This window comes from Anabrus simplex, chromosome 1 (assembly GCF_040414725.1).
Source record: "Anabrus simplex isolate iqAnaSimp1 chromosome 1, ASM4041472v1, whole genome shotgun sequence".
Taxonomy (NCBI): Eukaryota; Metazoa; Arthropoda; class Insecta; order Orthoptera; family Tettigoniidae; genus Anabrus; species Anabrus simplex.
In genome coordinates this window covers 331,242,425-331,261,840 of record NC_090265.1, presented here as the reverse complement: position 1 = coordinate 331,261,840, position 19,416 = coordinate 331,242,425, and the positions used below count along the sequence as shown (strand labels likewise).

At 39.8% G+C, this 19,416-nt stretch overlaps 1 protein-coding gene across 1 annotated transcript in view; it reads right to left on the bottom strand.

Annotated features, from left to right (window-relative positions):
* dsb (debris buster) overlaps nt 1–19,416 on the bottom strand; it is a 455,386-nt gene that overhangs the window by 128,464 nt on the left and 307,506 nt on the right. Inside the window, exon 3 of the mRNA XM_067134853.2 lies at nt 3,737–3,828. Coding sequence (XP_066990954.2) covers nt 3,737–3,828 — 92 coding nt within the window. The remainder of the gene's footprint in view (nt 1–3,736; nt 3,829–19,416) is intronic.

Genomic DNA, 19,416 nt, shown 5'->3' with positions numbered 1-19,416 from the left:
TCGTGCGGTTAGGGGCGCGCAGCTGTGAGCTTGCATACGGGAGATAGTGGGTTCGAACCCCACTGTCGGCAGCGCTGAAGATGGTTTCCCATCGTTTCCCATTTTCACACCAGGCAAATGTTGGGGCTGTACCGTAATAAAGACCATCGCCTCTTCTTTCCCACTCCTGGCCCTTTCCTATCCTATCGTCGCCATAAGACCTATCTGTGTCGGTGCGACGTAAAACAAATTTTGGAAAGAAAGGTCAGTATTGTGTATATCTGGGCTCCATAATCAGTAACACGAGACACTGTGATAAAGAAATAAAACGACGGATTGTCCTAGGTCGCGCCTCAATGGTTAAACTTACAAAGATCTGGCAGAACCGGGCATTATTCAAAATCACTGGTGGAATCACTGGTGTTTTTTGTTTTCCTGTCAGGTTGCACCAGCCGAGAACTCAACCTCCAGCTCAGAATTCGAATGCTACGTTGTTATGTCTTTCCTGTCCTTCTGTATGGTTTCGAAGGGTGGACGCTCATCCCTTTATTGGAGAAGCGGATTAAATCTTGAAATGTACTTATACAGAAGAATACTCCGAATATCTTGGGCTCGTATAATTGATTAATGAACTGTATTCCAATTAAAACAAATATATCCGGCAATTAAAGCACAGGAAATAAGAGGGTAATTGTACAATACAACTACAGTTATTCTTATCATTTTGAATTGAAAATTTGCTCTCCTGTAAAATGTTGGTAATATTGTGGATGGTCCTGTGTGGCGTACCCTAGTGGCGTTGAAAATAAATTACCACTGCGAGAGGAGAGAAAACAGAAATGAAGTCATTTCCTCAAAGTGGTCCAATCTAATGAAGACATTTGGAAATGTTTCTCTATAGGGGGCTTGCTGGTCTCGTGCAACACCCAAGGAAGGTTACTGGCGAGCATGCTACCTGATACTACGTAAAGGTTTAGGCTCGTCTCTGCTGAAACTACATTGCGCCGCGCTGTCCGCTTGGGAGTTGCCGTAGGAAAGCAAACCCCCTGAGTTTAATTTGAAGCCATCAGCGTTTATTGGCCCATTACGAAGCATTAGTACAACGAGCGACCAAAGCTGGTTGATTTTAAGATATGTTAGTTTTATTAAATTAGAAGAAACGACGGCAAATGAAGAGTTGCACAACACAGCAACAATATCACGCACCGCCCTGCCGAAGTTTATTCTTCGATTGGTGCTCTCAAACCGGTCTTAAGCCATGTGCAGATTGAGCAATACCGCCTCACAAAGCCCATTTGAATTCGTCCGCGAAGCGATGTGATTGGCTAACTTCAGCAGCTGATAAAATGACCGCTATGTGAGATATCTAATTATTTTTTCAAATTATTCATCAGTATAACTAACCTTCCAACGTTATTTTCGACCACCTTGTTTAAGCGATAGAATTAATCAAGGATCGTGTAAATGTTCTTTCTACGGGAAGGGACGACTTATTGTATTCATAGATCACACTTCGGCTAGTATTTACGGTATTACCTTTATTTTTTATCGGAGTTACGTAAAGTAATCTTTTAAACCTGCATGCAGTCGCGATCGTGACCTTATGCAAGGTTTCTTGGTGTCTGTCTGGGGGCAGTCACGCCGAGAGTCGAGCGGACTACCTGCGCGTGGTTACTACAACATAGGTACTTTGATCTCAACTTTCTAAAGTGCCGGAACAACTGTGACTTCATATTTCACGGAACACTATTAAGTCTTGTAAAAAGAAACATTGCAGCCAACTTTGGGAGTGCTCTTAAGACAACACTCATAACGACTTAGTTTCTTGGAATGTTCATTTATGGCCGGACTGAGTGGCTCAGACGGTTAAGGCGCTGGCCTTCTAACCCCAACTTGGCAGCTTCGATCCTGGCTCAGTCCGGTGGTATTTGAAGGTGCTCAAATACGACAGCCCCGTGTCGGTAGATTTACTGGCACGTAAAATAACTCCTGCGGGACTAAATTCCGGCACCTCGGCGTCTCCGAAGACCTTAAAAAAGTAGTTAGTGGGACGTAAAACAAATAACATTATTATTATTGTTCATTTATGGTAATTAGTTATGCCAATAACAAAGATATAGGGGCGTTTTTCATTCCTTTCATTTCAAACAACAGAGCAAGTGGAAAATCTAATTATTTCGTTCTAAACAAGTGTCAAGTGCCGAGGTACAGTAGACTATAGTCATTTTAGATCTTGTGCTGTATTCCTTTAGATTTCATCTTTGTTCCTTTTTAATTTTTTTTACAATGGGCTTTACGTCGCACTAACACAGATAGGTCTTTGGCGACGATGAGATAGGATAAGGTTAGGAGTGGAAAGGAAGTGGCCGTGGCTTTAATTAAAGTATAGGCCCAGCATTTCTCCGGTGTGAAAATGAAAAACCATGGAAAAACCATAATCAAGGCTGCCGACAGTGGGGCTTGAACCCACTATCTCCCGAATGCAAGCTCACAACTGCGCGCCCCAAACAGCATAGCCAACTCGCTCGGCGAATTCTTCTTTATTTCACTTTCCAAGTACTTGTAACTCTCCACAATTTAATATCTTCCTCTACAATTTCTATTGCTCATTTCTGTTCTCCACATTCTCTTGCCATAAGAATTCTCTGACCTTTCTAATTCTCCAGTCTTTCAATTCTGATTTATTGCATCAGGCTGTTCGGAGAGGTTTCTCACATACTTTCCTCCAAATACAACTGCATCAACAAACAATGCTGTATCCCTTCTTCAGCATTTGTGGGTTCCTTGTGGTGTCCCTCCTTATCTCATCTATCAAAATTATGAGCACTAAAGATGAGCATTCATTTAATAGCTTCGCAAAATTTGAATAACTTTTATATTGTAACATTCAGCATTGATATTGAGTGAGAAATTAGGTTTTTTTACTAGTGCATAAGAATTTTTTAAAATATGTGACTGGCTTTGTCAATCACAACTGTACGTTGTTTAAGGACTACAAAATTATTATATTCTGTTCTAAGCTGCAAGCTAGGGAGGCCTGCCATCCTCCTTTGGTGTGACCAATAGTTGTCGAGCGTAAATGCAATGAAACAAAGAATGCTGAAGAATCCATAGAAACTATGTCTCCTCGAGTGTCTCACACAAATTAAAATTTCACATACAGTTATCTAGATTATAATTGGGAATGCAGCATGAAGGATGCATGTCTGTGTGAGCCAAGAGAAAGAAGATCAATCGTGAAAAAATGAAGGTTTTCCTTTAAAAGAGATTTCTTTGATAAAATAATGGACGTATTTCCTTCCTACTCTATCCGCATTCGTATTGCACACCAGGAAAATATAATGTTCAAGACAACTATAGAATTAATGTTCATAGTCAAACGAACATTTCGGAATAACAGAACAAAAACGGTTCAGATGGAACGGTCGGATAAAAATAAAATCAGGTTATAGTTTATCGAGGATTATTGTGGTTGAGCATAGACAAACCAACGAAGAGGTGGACTATTCAAGGAACGACGGAGTAATAAGGAGTAATATCAATCACCATAGGAAGATGCACTTATAAACTAAAAACCAAAATTACCTTTAGGTGAAGGAACACCCCAGTATTACGAAAGCTAACTAAATTAATTAGAGGAAGAAAGAAAGAAAGAAAGAAAGAAAGAAAGAAAGAAAGAAAGAAAGAAAGAAATTATAGTGCAGTTGCGGTTGAAGTTAATAAATGTTTGCATACTACATGTTCATAATTATCTTACCTTGAGAATGAGATAGTCCACCCAGGGAATACTGGACAAGATGATGCCAATAGCGAGCGTGAACACTCCTACAGCGATCACAATCAGCCGACCTGTACAAATAAAGGGAGAGGTGTTACCATCAGACGCTCAGACAAGACACGCATGATTAAAACATACTAAATATATATACATGTATGTATGTATGTATGTATGTATGTATGTTCAGTCCTCAGCTCTAATGCTGGTTGCATCCTCAACAGCTCCACCATCAGCTGTCATAGATGGCCTAGGCATCACTGGAGAGGCGTACTAGGGAAATGAGGAGTGAGGTAGTTTCCCGTTGCTTTCCTCACCAAGACAGAAGTTGCTATTACATATCAGTCTGCCAAGCCCACTGTAATTAATGCATCAACCGATCCTATGAGCAACATTTTCACACCATTCATAGGGGACTGGCTGCATAAGGATTGGCATTACTAGCATCGCTCATACCTCAGTCACTTTTATATTGTCAAAGCCAAGGATAAGACAGAGACACGTCAATGAAAGTAACAAAATTGCTCTACCCTATACCAGAAGACATAGTGCACTGTACACACTAGGTCCCGCCAGCAAAGACATACAGTACATACATACATACATACATACATACATACATACATACATACATACTGTATGGTTCCGCTAGTGACTTAACGTCGCACCAACATATCGAATATTTTTGGCAACGTAAGGATGGGGGAGGACTAGGATTGGGAAAGAAGCGGCTGTGGTCTTAATTAAGGTGCAGCCTCAGCATTTCTCTGGTGTGAAACTGAGAAATCACGGAAAATAATCGTCAAGGCTATCGACGGTGGGATTCAAACCAAGCATCTCCCGAATGCAAGCTCACAGCTTCGCGACCCTAACTACACGGCTAAATTGCTAGATACTAATATCCTAAGAAACAGTCCAGTACGGTGGTCATCAATCACGTGCGACACGGACAAACACTGAAAATAATTGTGGGTTGCAAGTTATCTGTGCTACAGACTATTCGTTCTAAAAGGAAATTTTGTTACGTATTTTTGCCAGCAATGAAATCTCGAAGGAATCAAATGACACTTGTTACAGGGAAAATAATATTTATTTATTCGTGTCAGAGGTACCAATATATACAAGAAAGAGATATTGAATATATGTACTGAATATGAAAAATGTACATGAACAAATTATCGTATATAGTTATGAATGAAGCACTTGACGAATTTGCATATTAAGTATAACAAATGGAAGAACATACATAAAAATCAAAAAAGGAGAAAGCAAGTATTATATGAAGATATCTACATTATATATACAATATTTACACAAGTTGTGACTAGTATTTGGCTACATTGATGGCATTATTTCCAGCCAGTGCTAATTCCAACCCTGTACATGAATCTGGACATAGCCGACAGTGCAAGATATGCCTAGAAGTTAACATAGAAGGGAAAATAATTACGAAAGAGAACATATCGCAGAAATGTGTTTACCCCGCTGTAATGGAATAGAAACAGTCAAAATAAAGAATCGTACATATTAAATTTGACCGTGTTTTTTGAATGGTGATCCAGCAGTCTCGAAATTTGGTCGATCCTTTGTTTTAAAGAGAGGCAACGCGATTGCATAATAGATTGATTGTTTTATAATCTACCATTTAAATCATTCTTTCGTAAGTGTGTTGCATAACGAACAACGCAGTGTTGCTACTTCCGTTATTTTTCATACTGAGCTTTGGAAAGTGCTCAGCTTTTGTGAATCATAATGCAACCTATCTCGTCATCTATGTTGGGCCAATTCTAGTCTCTTAAGAAAGTATAAAGTATAAAAGATAACCTTGGGTGGCTAAGGAACGCCGGTTGGAGTTACTGTACTTCCAGGAGGATAGATCAGACTGAGCAGTAGAGTTTTGTGACGCTACTCAGGTTAACCTTACAGATGCGAAAGGAGAGGCTCTGGAGATAGGTGGGGGAGAGAAGTAGTTCTCTCAGTTTAGAAGGAGCGGGTTGGCGACCACGGAGCCCCCTACCTGAGTCAGGCACTGCTCACACTTGTGCATGGCTCCTGCTCATTTTCATCCGCCCTCCCTTGGTCTCTTTCCTCTGCGACTCCGACAGGTTTCTGAGCTCATCGTGGCCCTTACCTTTCTTTTGGGATAACATTCTTTGAAGAGGTTGAACTTCTTCCGTTCTTTCCCCTATGAATAGTGCTGAGAAAGGATGGTTATTACAACAATCACCATCAGTATATTGTGATATAAGCCATCATAGTCGTAGTCGTCGTCGTCTTGGGGTTACATATTTGCCTCCTATCTGGTGGCCCTTGTTTCCACTCCCACTTCTATTCAGAAGAAGCGGTGGTGGTGATTACTTTAAGATGAAATACAAATGCATGCATCAATATCCATAATTTTGTCAGCAAAGTGTTTAAACTGTTGGGGAGTGGGTATTTTCGAATCAATAGTATCCTCCATACCTTGTAGGTATGCTCTCTATGGAGAATAGCTCCTAGAAAGGGGTTTTAATACTTGACGTGATTGTTCGTAGAAGAAAAACTGACCTATCCTCTACAAAGAAACGAAAGCAGGAAAGAAAAGGTGGCCAGCTATACGAGACAGAGTGACTAGCATTATGATGTTTACGATGACTCCCAATGTGCGTGATCTACCAGGAAGGTGTCGGGATGGAAAGTACTGCGTACGGAGAATCACCAACAAATATCTTCCGTTACGTGATTAAATCTCGAGTAATAATCCCATGTAATATACACGGGTGGCCCAGATTGGTTGCGCAGTAGATGTTAGTTTTCCCTCGCCCTGCTCGTGACGTTATCACAGGAGCACCGTGACTGTGTAGCATACAACCGCACATGTATCTCATTTCGTTGGTTATATATGTCTCTCTATGCCGCCTCTGTGGTGTAGTGGTTAGCGTGATTAGCTGCCACCCCCGGAGGTCCGGGTTCGATTCCCGGCTCTGCCACGAAATTTGAAAAGTGGTACGAGGGCTGGAACGGGGTCCACTCAGCCTCGGGAGGTCAACTGAGTAGAGGTGGGTTCGATTCCCACCTCAGCCATCCTCGAAGTGGTTTTCCGTGGTTTCCCACTTCACCTCCAGGCGAATGCCGGGATGGTACCTAACTTAAGGCCACGGCCGCTTCCTTCACTCTCCCTTGTCTATCCCTTCCAATCTTCCAATCCCCCTACAAGGCCCCTGTTCACCATAGCAGGTGAGGCCGCCTGGGCGAGATACTGGTCATACTCCCCAGTTGTATCCCCGACCAATAGTCTGAAGCTCCAGGACACTGCCCTTGCGGCGGTAGAGGTGGGATCCCTCGCTGAGTCCGAGGGAAAAACCGAACCTGGAGGGTAAACAGATGATGATGATGATGATATATGTCTCTCTTATAAATAAAGGATTTCCTCGTAATAACTATACGTAATTTCTTTCCGCGTATTGCTGTTGGTTTATATAGTGGCCTACTGTATTTTGCGTAGTGCGTGTGTGCCGTAGTTCGTTTCTGTGAGATCTCTGTTAAGTTGCTGTGTTTCATGCAGTGAGGTGCACTTATTTTCTTTTCGTTAGTTGCGTGAACAGTGTAATAGTAGCTGGAGTGAAATTTGTGTGTTCATAGTACAGTATCATTACGATAGAAAACTGTGCCGTTAATGATTCACCGACCGAGCTCGATAGCTGCAGTCGCTTAAGTGCGGCCAGTATCCTGTATTCGGAAGATAGTGGGTTCGAACCCCACTGTCGGCAGCCCTGAAGATGGTTTTCCGTGGTTTCCCATTTTCACACCAGGCAAATGCTGGGGCTGTACCTTAATTAAGGCCACGGACGCTTCCTTCCCATTCCTAGGCCTTTCCTGTCCCATCGTCGCCATAAGTCCTATCTGTGTCGGTGCGACGTAAAGCAACTTGCAAAAAAAAAAAAAAAAAAAAGATTCACCGCAATCTACAGCGACACCTGATTGTTCAGTAGAGGGATTTCGGTACGGTACCTCGCCGGCTACATCGCCGACCGTGAAAGAAGATCTGACAGTTCAATGCGAAGTCCCACTGCAAGAAATTTGAGTTAATTTTCAGGGACACTCACGGACGAGCTGAACTGTGACGCATACCTAATATTATACGCAAAGTGTGTCAGATAATTAGCAGTAAATTCCCCGCTGTGCCACCAGAAATATTAAAAATGTATGTTAGAACGAGAATATTTATACGCATACGACAAATGAACATTCGGACAAGAACTGAAAAATCCATAGCAGCTCATCGGCGAAAGCCACGACAGTGGATTTCATCTTCAAAAGCAACCATTTCATGACATCTAATCTCAGGTAGGACTGTGTTCTAATGAAGCGTTTTTCCTGTTCTTTCTTATTGTTTAATTTTTAAAAAGTAGACCATGTATGCGGTGTCTCCGTGGCTCAGACGGTAGCGCGTCGGCTTCTCACCACTGGATACCGTGATTCAAATCCCGGTCACTCCATGTGAGATTTGTGCTGGTCAAAGTGGAGGCGGGGCAGGTTTTTCTCCGGGTACTCCGGTTTTCCCTGTCATCTTTCATTCCAGCAACACTCTCCATTCTCATTTCATAGCATTTATCGGTAATTTATAAATCACTTTGGGAGTGGCGACCCCATTGTAATAATAACCTATATATGGTTCATTCATTACATCCCTGACCCGGTCAAAGCCTGGAAAACAGGTTGTAGGTTTTCTAGGACTATCTGTGCATGGTTTCGAATATGAACTTACTTCTGCTGCTGTTATAATATGTGTTAAGCTTTAAACTCGATACCTGCGGAAGTGAGTCAGTATATCGTATGTTAACATACGGTAGTTCCATCACGGAGTTTCTGCTGTAAAGATTTAATATGACCAAGATTTCATATGTCTAAATATTTATGTTTACAGATTTGAAAGCGCTTAACCTTCCTCAAACTAAATAGAGGAACTTTTGGGGATCATTGTAAGTATCTAGGTGTTAATATAAGGAAAGATCTTCATTGGGGTAATCACATAAATGGGATTGTAAATAAAGGGTACAGATCTCTGCACATGGTTATGAGGGTGTTTAGGGGTTGTAGTAAGGATGTAAAGGAGAGGGCATATAAGTCTCTGGTAAGACCCCAACTAGAGTATGGTTCCAGTGTATGGGACCCTCACCAGGATTACCTGATTCAAGAACTGGAAAAAATCCAAAGAAAAGCAGCTCGATTTGTTCTGGGCGATTTCCGACAAAAGAGTAGCGTTACAAAAATGTTGCAATGTTTGGGTTGGGAAGAATTGAGAGAAAGAAGAAGAGCTGCTCGACTAAGTGGTATGTTCCGGGCTGTCAGCGGAGAGATGGCGTGGAATGACATTAGTAGACGAATAAGTTTGAATGGCGTTTATAAAAGTAGGAAAGATCACAATATGAAGATAAAGTTGGAATTCAAGAGGACAAACTGGGGCAAATATTCATTTATAGGAAGGGGAGTTAGGGATTGGAATAACTTACCAAGAGAGATGTTCAATAAATTTCCAATTTCTTTGAAATCATTTAGGAAAAGGCTAGGAAAACAACAAATAGGGAATCTGCCACCTGGGCGACTGCCCTAAAAGCAGATCAGTATTGATTGATTGATTGATTGAAATGTTAATAAATTTCAAGCGTTGCTCAGTGTGCCGTCACCTTACATTTTCGCCTTATTCGTAATGGAAATAATGAAAAGTTACTATGCTGTACTCTTTTTCAATCTTATAACAGCAGTAATCTTTATGTCTGGTGTGCAATTAGTTATGAGGAACTGTAATGTTTGCTGATATTATGAGATTACTACTGATTTGCGCGCTCTGGGGTCGGCTGCTTTGCTCCTACTGTGACGTCATTTCGTTAACCAATAGCAGTTCGGCTCGCGTTGGGCCCAACCTTTAGTAGTGTTTAAGAACCTTGGTAATATACCAGACGGGGGATATAATAATAATAATAATAATAATAATAATAATAATAATAATAATAATAATAATAATATAAACCTACAACCTGTTTTCCAGTCAATGACCGGATCAGGGATGGGATGAATGAAGCCTCCAACTTGCGGCGAAGATAGGAATTGTGCCGGCTGCCGAGGCCTGTCGCACTCCTCTGGGGTAATGATTAATGACTGACAGATGAAATGAAACGATAGTGGAGTGTGTTGCTGGAATGAAAGATGACAGGAAAAACCGGAGTACCCGGAGTAAAACCTGTCCCGCCTCCGCTTTATCCAGCACAAATCTCACATAGAGTAACCAGGATTTGAACCACGATATTCAGCGGTGATAGGCCGGGGTGCTGCTGCCTGAGCTACGGAGGCTCTAATAATAATAATAATAATAATAATAATAATAATAATAATAATAATAATAATAATAATTCTGGCCTAAAGAATTCGCTGAAGGAATGATTCACCGTCCGCTTCAGACCAAATCAGAAGTAGTATGAAATTAATAATAAGGAGACAAATTTTCTACAGACATATCAAGAGGATGAAGTCTGAGAGACTACGCCCCAAGATACTGTCCTTGCAAGAAAACTGCAAAAACTGGCCGAGGGATGTACACAAAGGCTTGTCAGAAGTGGGTACCGAAGACAGATACTGCAAAGTTTGTCCTTAGGAGGTAAACTGCATGATGGAGGGACCAGAGGAACAACTTGCTAAGCCACGCAACTTACAGAGAGAAAGAAGTCAAGGTCCTTACCTTAGGAGTGCAAAGAAAAAAGGCATAATTCTGAGAAATAGAAGAACAGGTAGTTTTTGTAAACGTGGGCCAGAGATGGTCAAAACGATGAATGAATGAATGAATGAATGAATGAATGAATAAATGAATGAATTTACTAAGCCATTTTGAAACATCTTCAATACAACTTTCTTTAAACATAAATATGGTGGGGGTTGAGATTGATGTTTTAAGGGGAAATGCAACTAGGAAACCATGCCTTCTTAATAAAATGCGAAAACTTATTTAATTCATTATTCATTTGAACCGTTCAATTTTTCCGGTTATCGAAGCAGCATCACACAAGATAATGTAGGCCTACTTCATTCATTGGCTCAAGCAGCCGATGCCATTGTTTGCTAATGCTAATTGCGGAGTGAATGTCCTATCATTTAAATTAAAATGCCACATCATAGCATCGGTGAAGTGTCAGACATTGTAAATAATAATAATAATAATAATAATAATAATAATAATAATAATAATAATAATAATAATAATAATAATAATAATAATACTATTACTACTACTACTACTACTAATAATAATAATAATAAATGAAGAAAATGTTAAATTTGAATTTAAAATATCTTTAGTGGTGAAAAAGTTAATTTAACAAAGGATACTGAAATTTGCCATGCATTTTATGTAGCGTGCAAATTGTTATTTCAATACAAGTATTCATTCGTATTTTTTCAAGACGGTGATATTTATCACTACAAATACTTCGTCGACGATAGCAAACATAAAAAGGAAATGGTTTTTAATTTTTTATGGAAATAAAGCAGGTTTGGTGATGGCATCTTGATTAATCAGCGAGTTAAAACGTTGCGTTAGAAATGGTGACAAAATCGCTCGGACAGGGTCTCTGAGGTGTAGCAGCTGAGAACCCTTGAACTCAACACCACCTACATGACTGCAAGTTTTTTCTGTAATTTGTACAAGTCGTTAACCTTCGGATATTGCTCTCACAGTCAGCTACCCGTAAATAAGTAGCAGGTATTTAGGTAGAAACTAAAGCCCATTGACTTTCCAACTATTTCGCTTAAAAAGCACGTAGAAATACGTTTTTTTATATTTTAGGTTATGACAGTGTCGTCCGCAAGGGTGTGGTTGCAGTTATAGTATGCAGTAGCATTTGAACTTACTTTTTAACAAATATATTTTGCAATTTGCTTTACGTCGCACAGACACAGACAGGTCTTATGACGACAATGGGATCGTTGTCCACTAAGCAAGATGGGATATTTTAGACCAGTTGTACCTAGAATAACAAGTGATCGTTTTGAAAGAAAAACAAATTCAGAAGCTTCATGAAGGGATATTTATTCCTTGAAATGTGTTTGTTCTGCAAGATGTTAATTGTTTTACGTAGGTTACCAAAATAAATGAATACAATTGAAAAACGGGAAGAGAGAACTGGCTGAACAAGACTGAGTTTCGGCAACTAATTTCGCGATATAATCTTCTAAGCGTTGGATGTAACAAATTCAAAATTATGTCTCATGCTTTTCAACTCATGATTAGGAAATATGAGACAAAGATTTCATATTATTTTACTGTTATTGTTCCGCGAAGCGTGAAATTAGTTCATTTTGTTCAAACAATGCAGCTGTTAAGGAGTTTTAAGTATGATTAGTGTTAGGGGTTAGTGACATATCGTGTACAAACAGTTTGAAACCGAGGATGGCAGCAGTGCGACCTATTATTAGGGCCCAAGTTTCGGATAAGTATAACCAACAGCTGTGTCAAGGATTGGATAAGACAACCTGGAATGATATTTCCGCGGATTTTGAAATAACATACGTAGGTACTATACTAGTACTGTGAGACCGAGCGGGTTGGCCGTGCGGTCAGGGGCGCGCAGCCGTGAGCTTGCATTCGGGAAATAGTAGGCACGAACCTCACTTCGGTAGCCCTGAAGATGGTATTCCGTGGTTTCCCATTTTCACACCAGGAAAATTCTGGGGCTGTACCTTAATGCCACAGCCGCTTCCTTCCAACTCCTAGCCCTGTCCCATCGTCGCCATAAGACTTAACTGTGTCGTTACGACATAAAGCCAATTGTGAAAGTACTGTGAGAAGGTGCGTTAGGAAAACTAGGTCAAGGATAGGTGCACCAAAGTGTGCGGAGTAGAGAAATAGACGAAAAAAGGAATGAAAAATAATATGTCTGTGGAGAGATTTGGATGTGGCTTACATAACTATAACGGTTCATATAAAGTAGTTACTTTCATCTTTTTTCTTTGACACCAAGACATGCTTTACTAGAAACAATACTATGTATTGGTCATTTATTAAATATAAACTAACTAAAGAATATTACCCTTCGTTGAAAAATATTTATACATTTTACTACCCTTGTTCGATGTGGCAATTGCCACCAAAATATTTTTGTCTATGTGAACACTAGAAATATAGATGTCCGAAGGTTGGTTGGATTCTCAACAGTCCCAACATCATGACCTAGGCATCACTGAAGAGGAATGCTTGGGAAATGGGGAGAGAAGTAGTTTCCCGTTGCTTTCCTTGCCGAGCCGGAAGTTGCTATTACTCTTCAGTCTGTTAAGCCCACTGAAATACTCATACAAACTGAGCCAATGTGCGAAGTTGTCCCCCATTCGTAACAGGGATTGGCTGCATAAAGAATGGCATTACTAGCACCGTTCATATCTCCGTCACTTTCATTTTTTCAGAGTCAAGGATGAGGCAATAGAAATGTAGAATGTGTATTTCGGTCTAGGAAGCCAGAAATAGCGGCCGAGAGGATTCGTCGTGTTGACCACACGACACCTCACAATCTGCAGGCCCTTCGGCTTAGCAGCGGTCGTTTCGTAGGCCATGGCCATTCGGGGTTGTTGCGCCATGGGGTTTGGTTTGGTATTTAGAATCGAAGGAAGGAATGTACTGTATTCACTATTGTTGTGCTGGTAATGTGGCATATAGTATTTAAATGAAGATGTATATTAAGACTATCACAAATACACATTTCCAGTGTTAGTGAAATTAATAATCAAATGTGGTATAAACCCCTGACACGGCTGACAATCTAAATCGATGAACCTACGCTCCCTTTCAGTCAAGCAGCCGGACGGAAATGTTCTAAAAATAATGTTCGTAAATATATTAAACATACTGTAAGCCTATGTGATGGTCCCAGGTTCTAGGGTAACGAGGCTGTCTCTTAATAGGAGGCCCCGGATTCGATTCCCTGTCAGGGTAGGGATTTTTATCTGGATCTGAGGGCTAATTGGAGGTCCATTGTGACAAGATTGAGGAACTACCTGACTGTGGGATGGTGGGTCCCGGTGTAGAAAGCCAATACTTATGGCCGAGATGATTCGTTGCGCTGCTCATCCATCGTAACTTCGGGCTGAGTGTTGGTCGCTTGGTAGGTCTAGACGCATTAGGGCTGTAGCACCAAGGGGTCTTGGTTCGTTTGTAGGCCTATGTACTTCCAGAAGTTAAATGATAAAATACTTATTAATTTAAGGTTTCCTTTTCCTAAACATTTTTCCCACAACGCAGAACACAGAACATCTCAGGAATGCCTTACTTTCTATTACAAATACGGTAATATATTTTTATAATCCTAAGACTCACCCTGTCTTCACAGAATGGATTCCCCGCTCCATAACGAGTGCATGCTATTACTGCACTAGCTTTAAAACAGCTTTAGTTCTCCTTCAGGTGCAACCTTGGCACACACTGGGAGTTTTCCCGTCTGGCCGTGACTCTGTGTTGACATAAATAGGTCATATTGAGCTACATGACCATCTGATAATGAACTTTAGGTACACATGTACTACAAGTCAAGGACTCTTTCTTTTCACCAAAGAAATGTTGGGAAATAAGCTGTTTAATACAGGTTGAGGTGAACCTCGCTGGCTGATGAAAGTAAACGATGGAGTGTACCTGCTAGCCGAGACGAACAAGGTCGCGAACTCGCTTGTGTAAAGGTGGTTTACTACTTTTATCGTGTATTGCATACAAGAGTTAAAACTATGGGGTACAAATTACAAACATGCTATGAATCACCGCAACAAGCTATGCAGTTATTAATTCATTCTAGCTATCGTTTCAAGTTTGAAGTGGTCTAAGAGGTTTTACTAGTAAAATGCAAGTAGGAACAAGGGTCTGGTGACGACCATTCGGAGTCAATCAGTGTTCACTACTGCAGAAAAATAGGGTTAGGTTATTCTTCTTCTTCTTAACTTGCCTTAAAAGAATTAGTTAAAGCATTTCATATTTGGATTCCTCATTATGTGGCCTACATAGGGTGCTTTCCTGTGTTTAGCTATATCTGGATTAATACTCTGTCCCCCCTATTCTTTTCAAGATGTCAATTCTGAACTCGATCAGTCCAGGGAACTTTCAGTAGGTGACGGTATGTACACATCTCAAAAGCTTTTATTTTTTAAAAAAATATTGAAGCTTTAATGGTCCAGGACTCGAGTGCTATATTTTCTGTATTTTTATATACGGCAACACAGGTCAGACATATAATTTCAAATTAACTACACATGATTTTAAAACCTTTCTTTTTAATTATAATTTCTAACCATTTCAATTCTATATTTAGTGGAGTCCCAATCGTCATGAAGCCAATTGCTTATTTACAGTTGTTAACACATTCGATATTTGCGCCATTAACTTCAACGTGCACATCACCATGCAGATTTGTATTTATACTTGTTTGTCATATTAGGACCATATAGTGCACTGACGTGCTCTCTCTCTTCAACAAAAGTTGAAGGTCTTCAGTAGTATTAGTAAGCAAAACGACATCATTAGCACAGCTTATTTATTGATGTACTTGCCATTCAGTTTAATTCCTCATGGACGTCTTAAAACACATTACATTCAAGTTGAAATGTAGAATGGATAAAATACATCCCTGTTGCACTCGTTTTCGAACTTTGATGTCTTCAGTCACTGTTTTTAAACGAATAAAATCATCATTAACATTTTCAGTCTGAAGATTGCAGCAATTCTCCACTCTGCTCTACTTTCAAACTTCCGTCTTAATTGCCCATCCGCTGCACATCCAGCGTCTTATCAGTTAGTCGACGTATTGCTGGCGTGATCTCTTTCTGCTGTTCTTGACGTTAACTTGTTTCCTTACGAGTGTTTTCAGAAAGTTTTGCGCCGCAGTGTGTGTTCCCAACTCTCTTTTGCACTTCTTCATTCGTTGCTTGCTTGTTATTTAAAGGGGCCTAACATCTAGGTTCGTTATCTTTCCACCCATCTGATTTCTAGCATGATCCATTAGCATCACATTTCCAGCGCTCCCAGACGTCCTCTCCCTGCGATGCCGATGGTCCAGTTTTCATAAGGTTTTATTAGCCTATTCCTTACAGTCAGGCTAATGTTGTTGGATGCGAATAGATTTTCCGTATGTAGAATGCAAGTTTTGGTTGGTTTATTCTGCTGACAATTTCAATTTTGCTTCTTCCCAAGTATGTGAATTCTTCAGCTTCTTCTACGATATATCCATTTAGCCTAATGTTTGCGCGGACTTTTCTTGTGGAAAAATAAAAAGTTTTATAGCGATTGATTTCTAGGTTATATTCTTTTCGAGGATATCTTTTCATACCTTCCAACGCCTTCTTCACATTATTCCTCTAAATGCTAATTTTGCAAGTAATGTATTTTTCTCTTGAAGTGATAGTACGAAAGAATATTAAAGAAATAAAGGCCAATATAAAAATCAATAACGTCAGAATTGATCAGATAAAAAATTCTGGTTTTTTTGACAGCATGATCACAGAGGAGAATAGATATTTGTGGGAAGTGAAGAAAAGGACAGCACTCATGAAACAGGCATTAATGACAAAGAAAAACATATTAACCAGCAAACATGCTAATATAAATGTTAGTACGTCCTTTTGCAAAGTCCTACGTATGGATAACATTACTATATGGAAGTGAAATTTGGTATCTGGCTGAACTGGAAAGGAACCTCCTTGCAGCTCCAGAAATGTGGATATGGCACCAAACTATAAGAACGATCTGGATGGCAAGGAAAACCAAACTGGAAGTTTTAAGGGAAATCCATGGAAAGAGAAGATTATTTAAGGATATGGAAAAGAGAAAAAACAAATTGATTAGACATATAATCAGACAACACTTTCATCATTTACCTTTTTGGAGGAATTGTTGGGGAAGAAAGGAAGAAGTTCGTGGAAGACATCGAAAAGAGTTGGATGGGACAATTATATGAAAGTAAAAAGAACAGCAAACGACATTGGAGAGTGGTTGCATCGACAAGGCGCTGCCTTTAGGATGGCTCCTTATCTTTATAGCACCCCTCAAAGTAAACACCTCGGTGAAAGTCTTTTATCGGAAAAGTTATAGATAATGACATATCTCTTCATTTTTTATTTATTTTGTCTTTTAATACTTTTAGCTCAGTTCTTTGTAATCTTCTAAGCGTGCGGCTAGATGAAGGGCGACTTTCTGTTCAGTGGCAACTCTTGACAGGAAAATTCTACAGTATTCCAAAGACCATGACCGCTACTTTACAGCCATGGTGGTGCTCAGGAGTTGCTAAAAACTTAAATGCTTCCATTGAAACACATTGCGGAGGAGATCCAACATACGAACACCATGGAAGAAAGTTATGTAGCAACATATTCGAAAAGGGTTAAATTCAAGGGAGTGTTGGGAATCGAACCGGGCATGAAGCTACCATGTTAACGCCTAGACTAGAGGTATCAAACTCCAACTAGTGTATGGGTCATATAAGCTCACCAAGAGAGCACAGAGGGCCGCTGGTTGAGACGGAAAAAATCAACGAGGCATATATAGTTGAAATTGATATTATACAAATAATTTTATATAATCGAAAGTGGTACCAAAACAATACATCAAATCAATAATAATTACGGTTTTCGGAGACGCCGAGGTGCCGGAATTTAGTCCCGAAGGAGACCTTTTACGAGCCAGTAAATCTACCGACACGATGCTGACGTATTAGAGCACCTTCAAACACCACCGGACTGAGCCAGGATCGAATCTGCGAAGTTGGGGTCGGAAGGCCAGCTCCTCAACCTTCTGAGCCATTCAGCCCAGCATACATTAAATTAACAAATATCCAGAACAGACATACACTATGCCAACATCCATTTTAAAAGTTAACATTAGGTTGAAGGGTAAAATAATTATCTTGTAGGCCTACTTAAAGCCTGACATCGATTCCCGCCTGCCAGGTGTTCAAAATCTGTTGAAATGTTTTGGCTTTATACAATAATCATAAAATATTCATCTGTAAACTTACTTCTTAATCTGAATTTCTTAAACTTTAAGAAGAAGATGAACTGTTCTCAAATGTATGTGCTACCAAATATGAAAAGTATCTTAGTAAAGTTATTTGCTTTACGTCCCAATAACTACTTTTACGGCTTTCAGAGACGCCGAGGTGCCGGAATTTAGTCCCTCAGGAGTTCTTTACGTGCCAGTAAACCTACCGATACGAGGCTGACGTACAAGAGCACCTTCAAATACCACCGGACTGAACCAGGATCGAACCTGCCATGTGGGGTCAGAAGGCCAGTGCCTCAACCGTCTGAGCCACTCAGCCCGTCTTAAAAGTTCCTTACCAGCATTTGTTTTGCTATTTGCTTTATGTCGCACCGACATATATACGTCTTACGGCGACGATGGGATAGGAATATGGGAAAATGGGAAACCACGGAAAACCATCTTCAGGGCTGCCGACAGTGGGGCTCCCGATTACTGGATACTGGCCGCACTTAAGCGACTGCAGCTATCGAGCTCGGTAAAACTTCCTTACCAGCATTCATATTTATTGTGAGATACGTCTTACCTAACTATTTTGAGCAAAATTATGATAAGGAGACATTTTTAAATGCTTACAGAAGAAACAAATCACACTGGAAATTAATAACTTCAAGTTGCATGTCACCTTTAATGCTTTGAACATCAACTATAAACGGAAGAAAGTACGAAGAAAATTAAGATATCGAATATTGGAGATCTTTTCATCCATCATTAAATTCAATGGCATCAATATTAATAATAGACATGGGATTTATCATAATTTTCAGTGTTGCTCCTAAATGTTGGGAAGTGATTTTATTCTCCTACAGACTCTTACCGTTATTATATGCACAGTCAGATGTTTGGGATAGGTTAACTAATCGAGGAAATCACTACAACAGTTAGCATTCCAATATCGTTATTTGAAAATATGAAATTACGTCATGACTAGTCGAAGAAATAATCTGGAACATGAATTGTAAAATGTACACGATATCGCATATGCTTATTATTTCGTCGTTTATCACCGCATTTTAAACAAATGATTTTTCGAAAGGAGAGAAAAATGATTGATAAAATTCAAAAATTACGTTTGAAAAAAGTTTCTGTGATGTTTCTTAATGCGCTACTATATAATCTTCTATATTTCACCGTGTCTATGGAGTCTTCCATTAAATTCAGCTTTGTTCAGCTTCTTCTAAATGTAGTCGATTGGATGAATAACGTTCATTACAGTAACATAACATATTTTACAATCTTTTGAACAATGTGGTCTGATATCTCCGTTATTCTGCCGTCTTTGCCCTCTTCCAAGCATAAGGCACTGTAGGTCTGTACGTAATATTAATTTTGTGTAATGCGTTGCGATAATATTCAAGGTTAGTGTGGACGGTGTGGCCAATAACAAAAAAATCCCTTTGCTTACGTCATGAGATTTGGCCACCTTCCATATCATTGAAACGGTAAACAAAAAAGTAAATTACGTGTGGTGATGAAGTAAATATAGACAAGAGAACTAATACGTCTGAAAAGGAAAGCAAGGCCAAAGTTATTTGCACAGTAATACGATCTATCAACTTCTGGTGTAGGCACTGATTTAATTTTTTTTTAAATCGAGTATATAACACGTAATGAGCTAAGCAAGAAT